Source organism: Bicyclus anynana, chromosome 1, assembly GCF_947172395.1.
Source record: "Bicyclus anynana chromosome 1, ilBicAnyn1.1, whole genome shotgun sequence".
In the NCBI taxonomy this organism is placed as follows: domain Eukaryota; kingdom Metazoa; phylum Arthropoda; class Insecta; order Lepidoptera; family Nymphalidae; genus Bicyclus; species Bicyclus anynana.
The window spans coordinates 17207571-17221820 of NC_069083.1; the positions used below are offsets into that span (position 1 = coordinate 17207571).

The 14250-nt window shown below is 39.3% G+C and overlaps 1 protein-coding gene across 1 annotated transcript; it reads right to left on the bottom strand.

Moving 5' to 3' along the window:
* Positions 1 to 1932: 1932 nt before the first annotated feature.
* LOC112050122 (mitochondrial intermediate peptidase) lies at positions 1933 to 13944 on the bottom strand. Its single transcript, XM_024088279.2, has 13 exons — positions 13743 to 13944; positions 13038 to 13182; positions 12658 to 12917; positions 12098 to 12349; positions 11570 to 11758; positions 10971 to 11109; positions 9703 to 9880; positions 8750 to 8913; positions 7053 to 7274; positions 6109 to 6222; positions 5741 to 5863; positions 4670 to 4852; positions 1933 to 3722 (listed from the first exon to the last, which is right to left on the bottom strand). The coding sequence occupies exons 2-13, from the start codon at positions 13167 to 13169 to the stop codon at positions 3600 to 3602; spliced, it is 2079 nt and encodes a 692-aa protein (XP_023944047.2). The 5' UTR covers positions 13170 to 13182; positions 13743 to 13944; the 3' UTR covers positions 1933 to 3599.
* Positions 13945 to 14250: the final 306 nt, after the last annotated feature.

Consider the following 14250-nt stretch of genomic DNA (forward strand, 5'->3'; position numbering starts at 1 on the left):
GCAAAATAACCCGCAGGTTAGTTTTCCTAAAATGTTTGCTATGTTTTATGACGTCACTGGCTGACGTGACCGATGTGTGGGTATGTACCATTAGTCAAATGTGTTCGCTTAGTTTGACGTGGCAGTAGTTTTAAGTTAAAATGTTACGTTTGGTCCTTGTTGTGTTCACTTCGGGAGGGATCACCAATAAATAATAAATAAACTATTTATAATTTTCCACAGTCGTTTTATTTCGTCACTTAATAATAATATAATTTAACAATACTATTCCAATCACAAATTGTATATATATAAAATGTCTGAGGAACTATACTCAGAGGCATAATTATCCGCCCACTTTAATATACTCGCGTCATATTAAAGTGGGCGGAAAATTGTGCTTCTGAGTATATAACACAATGACGTCACCGACTTATGATTTAAATTAAAAGCAATACAAAAATCGTATGTTTATATTATTTTAACTCTGAAAACCTCCTTTTCATACTGCCGTGCCAAAAGTAAAAATGACGTCGGACGTCCTTGTTATACAAGTATTAAAAAATAAACGCCAACTTGGAGTCCGCTCAGACATTGCAATACACAGAACAAACTGCGCACATATATAAATTAGTTTTGACAACATTTTATGTAAATGAAAAAGACAAAGCATTCTGGAATATATAGTTGAGTTCTATCTCTGACAAAATCCGTAACAATAGGATAGTTGACTCATATCAAATTTAATATAAACAATATTAAATTCGAGACGAATATCTTAGCATTCCATGGATTCATCGTGCAGGTGCCGGGTCCATCGTGTGGTGGAGAGAAAAACTCTGAGCAGAGAATTGAACTTGTAAGGAGTTGGACGAGGAGGAGGAGGGGAGGGTTAAGGAATTCCTTGACGATCAATCAGATCAGACGTAGTTCTCCCTACCTAGCCAAATTTGGTAAGATCCTATTAGAGCAGGTTCTGATACCCGTTCTAATATAGAACTCGCTGCAGTTCCAGAGAAGCCAAGTTCATGGAATAAGTGTCCGAAATATATCGAATATTAATTACTAAAAGTTAAGGATTTATTATATACTTAACTTTATTTAAAAATCATGTTTTTTTTTTCAAATTTTCCAAACGTCAAAAACGCTGTCGTCCATTTTGTGACGTCCCAATCTAATAATTTTGACAAACACTACCGTTTGGATAAGGTTTAGTGTTTACGTAACGTCATGAAAGGATACATTATACCCATCATGGCCGACAGCGTTTTGGCGCGGTTTAGTGTTTGTTTAAATTAAATTAATATTATATAAATTAAATTTTATATGAGTCAAGTACCCTATTAGAACCAAAGCCATCATACTAAAAACATCATGTTACGAGTATGCTAGCAGATGCAGTAATAAAGAAAGAAGTTTACAGAAAACTTTACATATTATGATTTTTATAGAAATTGATTGGAAGACATTGATTTACGGATACCTTATCATAAAAATAACGATTGACAAAGAAACAGTTTTTGTGGAATTGGAGGAAGTTGATTTGGCATGCCATTGCTATGCTATTTAATCCAATTCCACGAAAACTGAATAAAACAAGGCTTAAATAAATATTCATTTATAGATTCGAGAAAATTTTAAACTGGGCTATTCACAGTATGAATCTATTCGCACTTATATACATTTAAACTTTAGTTTTTTTTTTTTTTTTACTCATAAAATGGAAGACATTTAAAAAAAACGGAAAACAGTATTGATTTAATTAAAACAAGAAATAAATGTTTGTTTAAAACGTATAAATTCAATGTAATAAGTAATTGTTGAAGCTATATTGCCACTATGTTGATTTTGCTTTAAGAAAAAAGTATTTGAAACTTTTTGATTACTTTGCACAATTACAATTATTATTATCTCGAAAACGCTTTTGCACTTTAAATTTCATAGTTATTTAGAAACAACTTTGATAGTATTAACATAATGGATACGCTACACTAAGCGATCCTAACAATAACCAAGCTCACGACCACAGTTTCTTCCGTTCCACTTGCTTGCGAGCGTTGAAATCAAACATCAAGTGGAATGGATTGTGGAGCGTTTTGATTGTTGAATAATACAAAATGGCGAGTAAAAAACTTTAGCCAATAAAGCTTTTAAAGCTTGAAAAAAAATACACGCAAAAAACACTTGTAAATGTTTTAAAAATTGTAAATTGTTATTATTTATTATTATATTGTATAGTAGTTTCTTGCCAGCTCTTCTCAGCAACCTGAACCTGCCTTCCGAACCGGTGGTAGGGTCTTTACAAGTAGCCAAACTTGACATTTCGAAAGTGCTTGTAAACTAAGTCTATTTGAAATAAATTAATTTTGATTTTGAACAAACTTTACTGACGTCTAGAGTGACGTTTTCGCCCTGACCGAAACTACTATGTAGTGGGACGTCCGCATGGCTGCACAAGTATTTTGGAAATTTTGATCGCTTAGTGGAACTTAACCAGTATGATAAACCATTTTCAAACTAAATTTACAAATCATATTACACAGCCTGCAAACGTCGATGATAAATACTTTTCAACTTAAAACTAAAGCTAAAGATCCAAACGTATAAAGATCTATGTTCACTGTTTATTTAAGGACACCCATCACTGACTTAGGAGTAGATTCCGCTTTGTCATTCATAACTAACTAAATGGTTGCATTTTAATATGATATCAAAGTCAAATTAAATGAGATGGTCCATTTCAGGTCATTAAATTTTCAAAAATACGAGGATTTTATTAAAATTTAAACAAGTGAATAAACTAACTTAATAAAAAGAAATAAATAAAATTAAAACCCAAGCTTTTGAGTTATATCAAGATGGCGCTCTTAAAGCAACTATGACATGACAATTGACAGCAAACGTCAAATCGACTACTGCATTGAAAACGTCATCAGTCCGCCATTATTACCCATATTAGTGTTGCATTACTTGGGAGAGAATGAATATTATTTCGAAAGAATTAAATTCATTCTCTCCCAAGTAAATTCGTAAATTTGTATAATCAAAAATAGTTAAAAAAATATTTTCTTTCATTTCCGCCAGGGTAGAATGTTTGATTCTGGGCTCCATACAATTTTGGACCATCTCCTTTATTTATTAAAGAAATAAAATTTAATTTGAATAGTTACGTTTATAATAATTTTGTATATACATTATTTTGAACAAGTTTTGAACCATCACAGAGTTTAGTAAATAAAATGTCTCAATCGCCAAGCGACAATACTTATGTATTGGACATTTCATTAAAATTTAAATTTACGTCAAGTTCATGAGGCTATTTATGTACCTAATTATGTAACACTTTTTGTTTTTAGTGCAACAAAATAAAAAGAAATATTTTAAAGATATTATAATATTATGATAGATCATAAAAATACTAAAATAGGACGCAACCTCAAATACGAGCGCGGCAAATAGGCGCTTAGCACTAATCTCTCGATCTTTGGATCTATCTATGGATTGGCTTGCGGTATCTAGCCAAACATTAAGTTCATGTAAGATTCCGATCCGTACCGTTTAAGTGCATTAAAGTATGCAAAGCGTTTCATGTGTGCCCAAATTTCAAATTCAATTTCCTATCACTTGTTGGCAAGTTTGAAGACGGTGTCGAGCTGGTCCCTGTGGTAGTCCAGCTCCTCGGTCAGCGCCATCGCCAGCGTGTGCGGCGTGATCTCAGTCTCTAGGTAGTCGCGGAGGAGGATCTGAAATGGACCAGGTTAATAAACAATACTGTCTACAATCATTGGCGTATCTAGGATTATTTCCTAGGGTGAGCCCAGGCCCACCTTAAGGGGTTAGTCACTTACATACCGCTGAACAGAGTTGACACTCATTATAAAAATGTCATTTACAATGTTTATGGACGCTGGCTTCGGAAACGGGTCGACTGATTTTATTGATTAATTATTCTTTGTTAATTTGTATTTTGGCGTCCATCATAGAATTTTAAATCGGTAACCTAGAATTATAGAGTGAGCACTGGACCATTCTAGGGTGGGCCCGGCCCACCTGCTATATACGCCTATGTCTACCATTAAAAATCTTTTTTGAAAGACGCTTTTATTATTTTTTAGTAAAATGAACTAAAAAGTTCAAATACTGGTTATAATCTAGTATTAAAGTACTTGTTAATACGAATTAAACGAGCCTAAACTCGATGGGGTTGCGTTGTTTAATTACGGAATTCCTATGGCCACCTTCCAGCTTCATCATCAGACCATGGTTACTATCTAGTATCAAAGTGCACGTCAAGACGGATTAAACCAGCACAAACTCGATGGGCTTGCGTCGTTTAGTTACGGAGTTCTTATGGCCATCTGCCAGCTTCATCATCAGACCCAGATGAGTATCATCATCATCATCAGAGATCAGATGAGTACTTTGGTAACCACCAAAGTACTCATCAATACGAATCAAATGAAAACGTAATACCACGACGAAATCAAAAACACGCTCTCTCTAATTGCGATAGGATGCAAGAAAGCGATATTTTCGATTACGCCTATAGGTTGACTCTCTTCTCTCGTTACGAGATATCTCGTGAAATCCTAGTGTGGAATATCACTGTTGGCCAACCCTAGTGGCCAAGTGCTAAAAAGGCCCAGGAAAAAGAAGATCACTATTGTGGTATGTGGCCGGTGAATGTCACCTGCGGCGGTATGGAGCCCCCGTGGCGCAGCAGGCCCTGCCGGAGCGCCTCGCCGGCGCTGCGGCTCAGCGGCTCGGCGGCGAAGTGCCGGCGCCACACGGCCCACGCCAGCGCGCGCGAGATCAGGTACGAGTAGTACTTGGCGCCGTAGCCGATCAGGTGACTGAAGCGGTGTTGCCACGCCTGCCCAAGACACGGACATTATACTATACACTGCCATTATACAAACACTGCTAATTACAATAATATAATATCAATATTTTTTCCTAAAACTGAGTTTGCATTGAAAGATGAATAGCCTCTTAGCTCAGCGATTAAGCCGGCTTTTGAATATGTACTACTTTTATGTAGATGTCGGCGAGTGAGTTATTTGATCGGTTAGCTAAATGTACGTTAATTATTGTGATAATATTAGAATCAGGTTTTCATGTAATTGGGATTTAATTATTCACTGTTTAAATAAATAATACTGTGAAAGATTGATCACGTGGCTCTCGTCCAGTAAAAGTATTGCGTTAAAATGGCGCGTAGGAGGTACGCTTTACAATATGGAGGCGCCCTGCCACTCTGTAGCCTGCTGGTTGAGCAGTTTAGTGTAATCAAGTTCTCGGAATGGATAGTCGCCTTCTATTTGTTAAATAGTAATGGTGCAATGTTAAAATAGTGATAGTGTTTCGGAACTTCAGTGTGAGTTATCTGTATAGTCCGGCCATTGCATTGTTAGTTACTTGCTCGGAGCCAACACGAGCGGGGATGGGGAGCGTTTACATGTAATAAAAGGGCTCTTTAACCCAGCTACTAGAGTTGGTAGCAAGTAATCTCGCTCGTGCTTGAATACCTGCCCTATGATAGATAACCTTGGTTTACATGTGATATTATCAGCGCTGTACTTGATCAATATAGAGGTTATCTCTATCTAATATCTCTATCTAATAATCTCTACGCCGATATCAGAATTAAGATTTAGTCTATTCCCCGTTATCAGAAGTAGTATTTAGTCAGTCCGCCGACATAGACATGTCAGTTTAATCTGTGTTGATGCACCTGACCAACGACAAGCTCCAACATTACCGTGTCGTCGACGTAGGGCAGCCCGTAGTACCGCTTCTGGACTTGTCGCAGCACGTCGGTCGTGTCGCCGCCGCGCGCCGCCTCGCGCCCGTGGTACTGCTGGTCCAGCGCCGAGTAGAACACCTGACCAGCGAAAACCAAAAAACAAACATTATTTTACTTATGGTCCAGTATTTTATACTACTTTTAAACACAAATCAGATAATTAAACCGATTCGGCGATTCAGCGCAAATAGTTCTTTATAGAAATTATATCGACAATGGAGGGGACATATTCTAAATTCATTAATTGCCAGACGTACATGTTGCCCCTCGCTTCCCCTCTGCCCTGCGTGTGAGAGGACTCGGCAATGCTTTTAAACTAGTACCTGCAACTGCATCTCGCTGGCACCGAACAGATGCTTGGAGGCGCAGAGTCTCTGCAGCATGTCCTCCGGCATGGGGGCACCCGTCTGGAAGTGACGCGCGAACCGACGCACCACCTGCCACGACATACATTGAACATAAATAAGATACGAGTATGTTTCAAATTCCTGTTGTCTATCGCATGTGTCTTGAGTCTTAGAAATTAGTAATAACCAAAGATATCATTAGATAATAGATACAATCATAGTCCAAAATAGTATTAAAGGTCACTTTCACACTTAATCGCTGGTTTTTCTTCGTTGTTATTTAATGTGGCAAGAAAATTCTCCAAATGTCAGTATTAAGTATTATTAGTCAGTAAAGGAATGTAAAGGGCGTCAGTAGAATAGGCTAGTCGCCTGCTGTACAAAACTAAGAAGATTTTTTGCATAAAGGGCAGTTTAGATGCCTAGAAACTCTAATAACATTTTTATTTGTGAAAACAATCTTGTAATTGTAATATTTTATAAAACAAAATTGTACTTTTATCACGTCACCGCAAACGTCAATCATAAACTGTAACGTTATTCGTTACAAGGCATCGGTTTGTGACTGGCGCTTGCGGTGACGTGATATAATCACATCACTGCAAACGCCAATCACGCTGTTATTTCTATGAATGACGTCACTTGCTAATGTACTGTGTCTCGGCGACAAATATTTTACGTAGATATTTTTTCATTTATATTATTTTTTTACTGGTTCATTTATATTAAATTATTGACGGGACAAAATAAAATATAGCTTATATACTTCCATAATTCTGTTTAAACACTGTTTACATAAGAGGCAAGTAGCCTATTCGTTGATACCAAATAAACCTACAAACATTTTGTAAACAATTCTGTGGATTGCCAAGCAATTACAGACCTAATGTTCCAGTAATAAGGTAGATAAGAATACTCACATCGGGACAAGCGGCAAAGTGCTCCATGAGCACGGAGGGCAGCTCGGCCAGGTCGGTGGCGCAGCGCGTGCCGGCCACGTGCTGGTGCGGCGCGCGCGCCAGCATGGAGTGCAGCGCGTGCCCCAGCTCGTGGAACAGGTTGTCCACCGCGCCCGCGCCCAGCAGCGCGGGGCCCGAGCGGTGCCCGCCGCTCAACGACAGCATCACCACCACTATGGGGTTCTGCGCACAGCGCATACCACTTGTAGCATTACATAAATAGAAACGAGATGGTCCATTTCAGATCCACTCTTGTACCCCGTATCATTAAAATTTTAAAAATACAAGGTGTCAACGCCGCAATGTTCCTCAAGGCGATAATTGCGCATTGATTACCGCAGGCGTTAACTTTATTGCATCATAACATTTGTCTACCTACCTGCGAATAGTTTTCATATTGTCATTCACTTATTCCATCTTCCATTACAACGCAATACACGCATTCAATATCAAAAGGCCTTTTAATTAACAAAAACCACGAAGATCAAGTCCACAAGGATCTTATTAAAATTCATTAAAGTGAATAAATGTACTAAATAAAAAGAAAGAAATAAAATTAAAACCCAAGTTTTTGAGTTATACTAAGGCGCCCTTAAATCAGCTATGATATGACAATTGACAGCAAACGTCAAATCGATTACTGCATTGAAAACGTCATCAATCCGCCATTATTACCCATATCAGTGTTGCATCACTTGGGAGATATTGAATATTATTTCGAAAGAATTAAAGTAAATTCGTAGATTTGTATAATCAAAAATGGTTTAAAAAAATATTTTCTTTTATTTCCGCTAGGGTACAATGACTGGACCTGGGCTTCATACAATGGGGATGATGACTAGGTTTGAATATATTGATTTTTATGATAAATTCGGGTAAATAAGGTCAATGTTAACTAATTTATACATAAAAAGCAAAGATTGTCAGGATATTTGCAAAATAAATAAGATTATAAAATTTCAAAATCTATTAAATTTTTTTTAACGTAATTAGATGAAAATTCATACAGTTTTAGCTTCCTTACATTAAATGTGACATTTTTCAATAAATGAACTATAAACATAAACGCACATATAACAAAGATGTTAGTAATTTTGTTTGAACGCCCATGCAAACCTAACGATCAGCGAGCCAACGACGTCACTAAATCGAGCCATTTTGTATGGAGCGTTTTTCAGGGATCCGCGGCAGCGCCGCAAATCTGACTCTTTAAAACCCTGTAGCTCCGAAAGTAATGATCGCAGATACCCTGTTACTTTTACAAAATTGCTTTGCTATTAGTATACTCTTAATTTATATACAACTTAAAAAACTGTCATCATCCCTATTTTGGACCATCTCCTTTCCGCGGTATTGCAAAACATGTACCAGAATTAAAGCCTTTCAATGCGGAACGACTAATGTCTATCCAACAACACTTAAGTTAGTTATTTCCATGAACATGTTTTATATGTATGTATGTAGGTTTTCATAAGGATATAAAGTTTTAACATCATTTAATTAGACAAAAATGTTAAGCGACGAACACGATTACAACTTTAAAACATCGATTCTATAGAGACAGTTTTTATAATCGCATTAGATCGTTGATCATATAGTCTGACGGAAAAGTGTCATCTAGCGAGGCAGGTCCTTATGTATTCAGTCTGAGTACGTACCTGATAGGAGCCGTCGGGCAGCAGTTTCCCGCCGCGGATGGTGAAGTGGCAGTCCTGGTGCGGCTTGCCGGGCCGCTCGTACAGGTCGCAGTAGATGTGGCCCAGCAGCCCGTCGCGCTCCGACACCACCGCCAGCTTGTACACGTCCGGGGACCACGACTCGCCTGAAAACATAGAATCTATACTAATATCTATACTAATATTATAACGCTGAAGAGTTTGTTTGTTTGATTGAACGCGCTAATTTCAGGAACTAATGGGCCGATTTAAAAAAATCTTTCAGTATTAGATAGCCCACTTATCGAGGAAGGCTATAGGCTATATATTATCCCCATATTCCTACGGTAACGGGAACCACGCGGGTGAAACCGCGCGGCGCCAGCTAGTATACAATATGTTGAACTCTGTCCAACCTATTAGGATGTATCGTAAATCTATATATATATATATATATATAGATTTACGATCGTCTCGCCTCTACGCTCAGAAGTTTTATTACCTAGCAACCCTGTTAGCTACCAGAATCAAGAATTTACGTAGATAAAAAAGTTAAATGTATATATATATATAACATTTACAACTATTTATTACTCAGGAACGGCTGGACTGATTAGGCTGAAAATTAGTGGAGAGGTAGCTCAGAACCAGGAGGCGAACATAGACCCCTCCTTCCAACTTGTATCAATAACGAGGTCATCAAAAATTGTTAAAAACCAACTGTTATTTTTATATATACTAAATTAAGAGTTAAACAACTTAACAACCACATTTATTATGTGGTAAGTTATTTCGTCTCTACGCTCAGAAGTTTTATTACCTAGCAACCCTGTTAGCTACCAGAATCAAGAATTTTCGTAGATAAAAAAGTTGAGCGTCTCATCAAGATGAAGCTACTCACGAAAAATTAACTTGAATGTAAACAATTGCAAAATGCTCCCCGATCCTGGACATACCTGGCAACATTTGTTCAGACTGCAAGGTGATCCCGTAAAGCTCTTGGCACAGCATGTTGAGCCCCTCCATGCAGGCGCCGAGCGAGAAGTAGGGGTTGAAGTCCGAAGACGCCACGTTGAGCAGTTGCGTCTTCGCCTTGTGCGTGAAGTACGGAGTGTCCCAGCACATTAACGATTTCTAGGACATTATATAATTGAAAATGGAGACAAACTTAATTATGTAAACTGATCCCTAGCTCGCATGAAATTCTGTTATTTTTAAGTTAACTTTTGTACCTTCTACCTATCTTGATATTATAATAATATGCTCCTGACCGACTTTTCGGCCATGCGGCTAATCTCATGGTGAGAATAACCATGTACGCAGAAGATATTATAGTGCACAAGTGTATGCGCAAGCACAGGTGCACTCTCTCTTCCCTCCACTCGAAATCCGATGGGACGGTAGACCGAACTGTCTCATTGGTCCCGTGGTTAGCTGGCTACGGACAATGAGGTCCAGGGTTCGTATCGTCAGGCCAACAAAAAAAAATAGTTTACTGGGATTTTTCTTACAAGGAAAATCTTAATAGCAGCCTGGAGTTGGAAAGTTGGCGGTGTTAGTACACCCCCGTGCCTCGGAGACCACGTAAAGACGTCGGTTCTACGTCTGATCTCTCGTCTTGCTACCCTAACTAAAAATGGCTATGTAGTTAGTCTGTACGCCGTAGAAGTAGGTGCGAGAGGATTACCAGCAAAATCTCTATAACTTGCTTAAAGACCTTGGCCTCTCTAGAAGTGCAGCTAGTTCTATATTAGAAGAGTATCCAAAGCTGCTCTAATAGGATCTTACCAAATTTGGATAGGTAGGGAGAACAACACGAGCAGAGAAGGGGAGTGTTGATCGATCATCAAGGAATTCCTTAACCCTACATCCAGTAGTAACAAGTCCTGGACTTTGCTTGGTGTTTTTCTCTCTACCACGCGATGGACCCCGCACCCGCACGGTGAATCCATGGAATGCAGATATTCGTCTCACATAGTATGAATGTCCAGAATAGAAAATATCGCTTCCGACGAAACGAAAATATTTCGTTGCGAATGGACGAGAGGTGTTTTGGATTCCGCCGCGAGTGTTGCGCATTTTGTTAGGCCTACGGACTTCGTTTTATCTATTTGTGAATACCGCATGAGAATTTTTTGTGTACTTTTTTAATTTTTTTGTTTACTTTTACTGTTCCCAATACTTTTACTGTTCTGCATAGGTACTCACTCCAGAGAATTCATACCTGATAAGGCGTCTCCTTGCGTTTCATGGCCGCCATGGCCTCAAAGTCGATGTTGGCGCGGTCGTGCAAGTTGTCGGACAAGATGTCCAGAAACTGTTGGACATTGGCCGACGTCTCCATCGTGCTTGCCTTTATCGCTCTGTGGAACGAGAAACTTGTTTATAGCTCACAAACATTGGACTCTGTTTACCAATTTAATCAATTATTTAAAATTTTCTTCTCAGACCAAGGCATGTTTGGAATCCTCGTAACTTTTTGAAAGTCGCACAGGCCAGCTCAGCAGCTGCTCCTGCCGCTGGTCGGGCGCCAGGTGCAGGTGCAGGTGCAGGCGTGTCCCTCACCTGTCTGCGTAGCACCGGAAGCCGCACAGGTCCGCCAGCTGGTGGCGCGCCTGCAGCGTGGCGCTCAGCAGCTGCTCCTGCCGCTGGTCGGGCGCCAGGTGCAGGTGCAGGTGCAGGCGTGTCCCTCACCTGTCTGCGTAGCACCGGAAGCCGCACAGGTCCGCCAGCTGGTGGCGCGCCTGCAGCGTGGCGCTCAGCAGCTGCTCCTGCCGCTGGTCGGGCGCCAGGTGCAGGTGCAGGTGCAGGCGTGGCCCTCACCTGTCTGCGTAGCACCGGAAGCCGCACAGGTCCGCCAGCTGGTGGCGCGCCTGCAGCGTGGCGCTCAGCAGCTGCTCCTGCCGCTGGTCGGGCGCCAGGTACAGGCGGTAGGCCGCCTCGCGCGCGGCCGCCTCGCCGCACTCCGCGTACACGCCGCTCACCATCACGTGCTCGCCCTCCGAGCTGAAGCTGATACCAATGCGAATATGTACCAGGAACTGTACGGATCGCACTAAACGCTTCTTGCTCCCAAATGATTGGAACCTATGTTATCTTGAGTCTAAATCTTAATTTTATCTTCTTATTTTACATTCTAAATAGCAGACTACAAAAAAACGAGTGTGCTTTAGACCACACAACAGAACTAAAACTTTTTTCAAAATAACAAAAAAAACGCGCCACCTGTGAGCCTCACGCATAACTGTATTGCAACATCTTGAAGTGTACAAAGTGAGGTTATTTGAAAGTTCTAAGAACGCCATCTTCTGGTAGTTTACACACAAAATATAGATTTAAAAATGTTCTTACAATTGCCTCACATTCTGTGGAATCGCCTCCCTTGGTACTCTCCTGGGCTTCGCGGCCCCTGCCATGAACTGTTGTCCAGTCTGCAGTATGAGGTCATTTAGGGCCACAACTCTCTGCCTGGGACCTTCAGGCAACTGTATGCCACTCTGCTCAAAGTCAAAGAGGAAGAGCTCTGCAAGGTGTTGATCTCCACATGTTCCTCGTTTGACTGAATCTCGCAGAGCCTCATATAGTCCCTTGTGAGTATTTAATCTTAAAAAAATAAATGTAATTTTTTATCATTGAAAATATTAATCAAAATGAAGGTTTTTTATGAAGGAATTTATTCTGCCATTAGCAAACATGTAATAGCATTGTATATAGTGTTAAGTTCTGAGCATTTTACCTAACTAGCAGATGCCTGCGACTTCATCTGCATGGAATTTACTTTTTCATGAGGCTCCATTATTATCAGTCCATCTCAACAACCTATAAAAGGGCTGGCTCTCCCCAGGCTTTCTTTCTTTTATGAGAGATGATTTAGTGGTTCATATTAGGGTAAATGCTAGAGTAATACTTACTTCTCTACAACTCCACTAACACTAATGCAGGCTTCTTCCGCTGCACTCGCAAAGTGTGGTTGTGGATGAGCAATCCTCACAAATTCTGCCAAATCTGCAACTTTGCATAATGTATCAGATAGTTCATCGAATATATCCACCATAGGCCGAGTAGGGTTTGACGTGGCTTCATCTATCAGCCTGTCTGTGGCAGTTATTGCTTGCTCCTTCAATAAATGGAATCCTTCAAAACTTGTGAGCTCTGGTTTATTGAAGAGGCCCTGTTGAACAATGAGTTGTTGTACTATCTTAGGTTTTGTTGTAGAAAACCTCACAAACAATTAGCAAGATATAAAAATTTAGAACATAAATACAGATATATTTTTCTTTTTAAAACTTACAGTTCTTTCTCTTAGTGAATCAAATATAGGTCTTGATCTGGAGGTGGGTCTTGTGTTGAAGGCTGTGGCGAGAGGAGACCATGTGCTGACGCGGCGCTTGCCTGTCACCCATAGGGGCTTCAAGAGCTTCATATTTTACACGCACCTGCAAATTTAACTGGAATTATTGTAATAAATAAGTTGGTACATTAAAGTACATTGTTATTTAACTCCTCTGTATATTTAGCTAAACAATTTATTTATTCCTATCACCAGGCTTGCATAATTACCCGGATTAATTTACCAATAATTATTATTTAACTTATGCATTCTCTGTTAAGTTTGTTGTGGGGTCTTTCATGACTATTTCCTTCGTAGCTTTAGTTTTAAGTTTATATAATCAACAATAAATGTAATGTCAGCTATAAAACACATTTTTACCTTGTTTAATCCTTATTGATATTATTCTAAATTTCTAACCCTCAGCTACTTGATTACTTAAAACCGATTGAATGGATCAAATGACAGCCTCTGTATGTTGAATTTATAATTAAAAACATTACAAATTATACTTCCACAAAGACCCTGCTCTTTAAAAGCCTGTTATATGCAGTGTCTCCCAGCGGTTCACCTTGCCTGTCCACCACAACACAGTTAAATAACTATCTATTATAGGTAACTAAAAATTTAAGCAAAAGTGTTATGAAAAGGCAATAGTGCACTAACCTTTGGATTTCCAAACGCTCGGGAATTAACTAAATAAAATGCAAATTCTTATATATACAGCACAATGCACATTACAGGTACCTAATAACAGTAATAAATGGGTATTTTAAATAATACACATTTGAATTACATTACAGCAATAAATCCACAATTCCACAATAAATAAAATCTCTTGATTGAGTCTTGGTTCTTGCTCTTTTTTTACTTGTCAATGTCAATTGTCATTTGTCATAGTCAAATTGACATTGACACGTACTGAGTATTAAAGGCCGTGCAGACTACTTTAGTATCTTAGTCGACATTGACACGTACTGAGTGAGTATTAAAGGCCGTACAGACTACTTTAGTATTTTAGTCGAGTAAGAACGTTTTTGGGGCGGTAAATTCAAAATTGTTCGTACTCGACTAAAATATTAAAGTAGTCCGAATTAGGCATTAGAGTACGAGTACGCTGAAATACGCACTTCAAAGACTAGCACCGCGAGTATTTAGAAGTACGAGCCGTAGG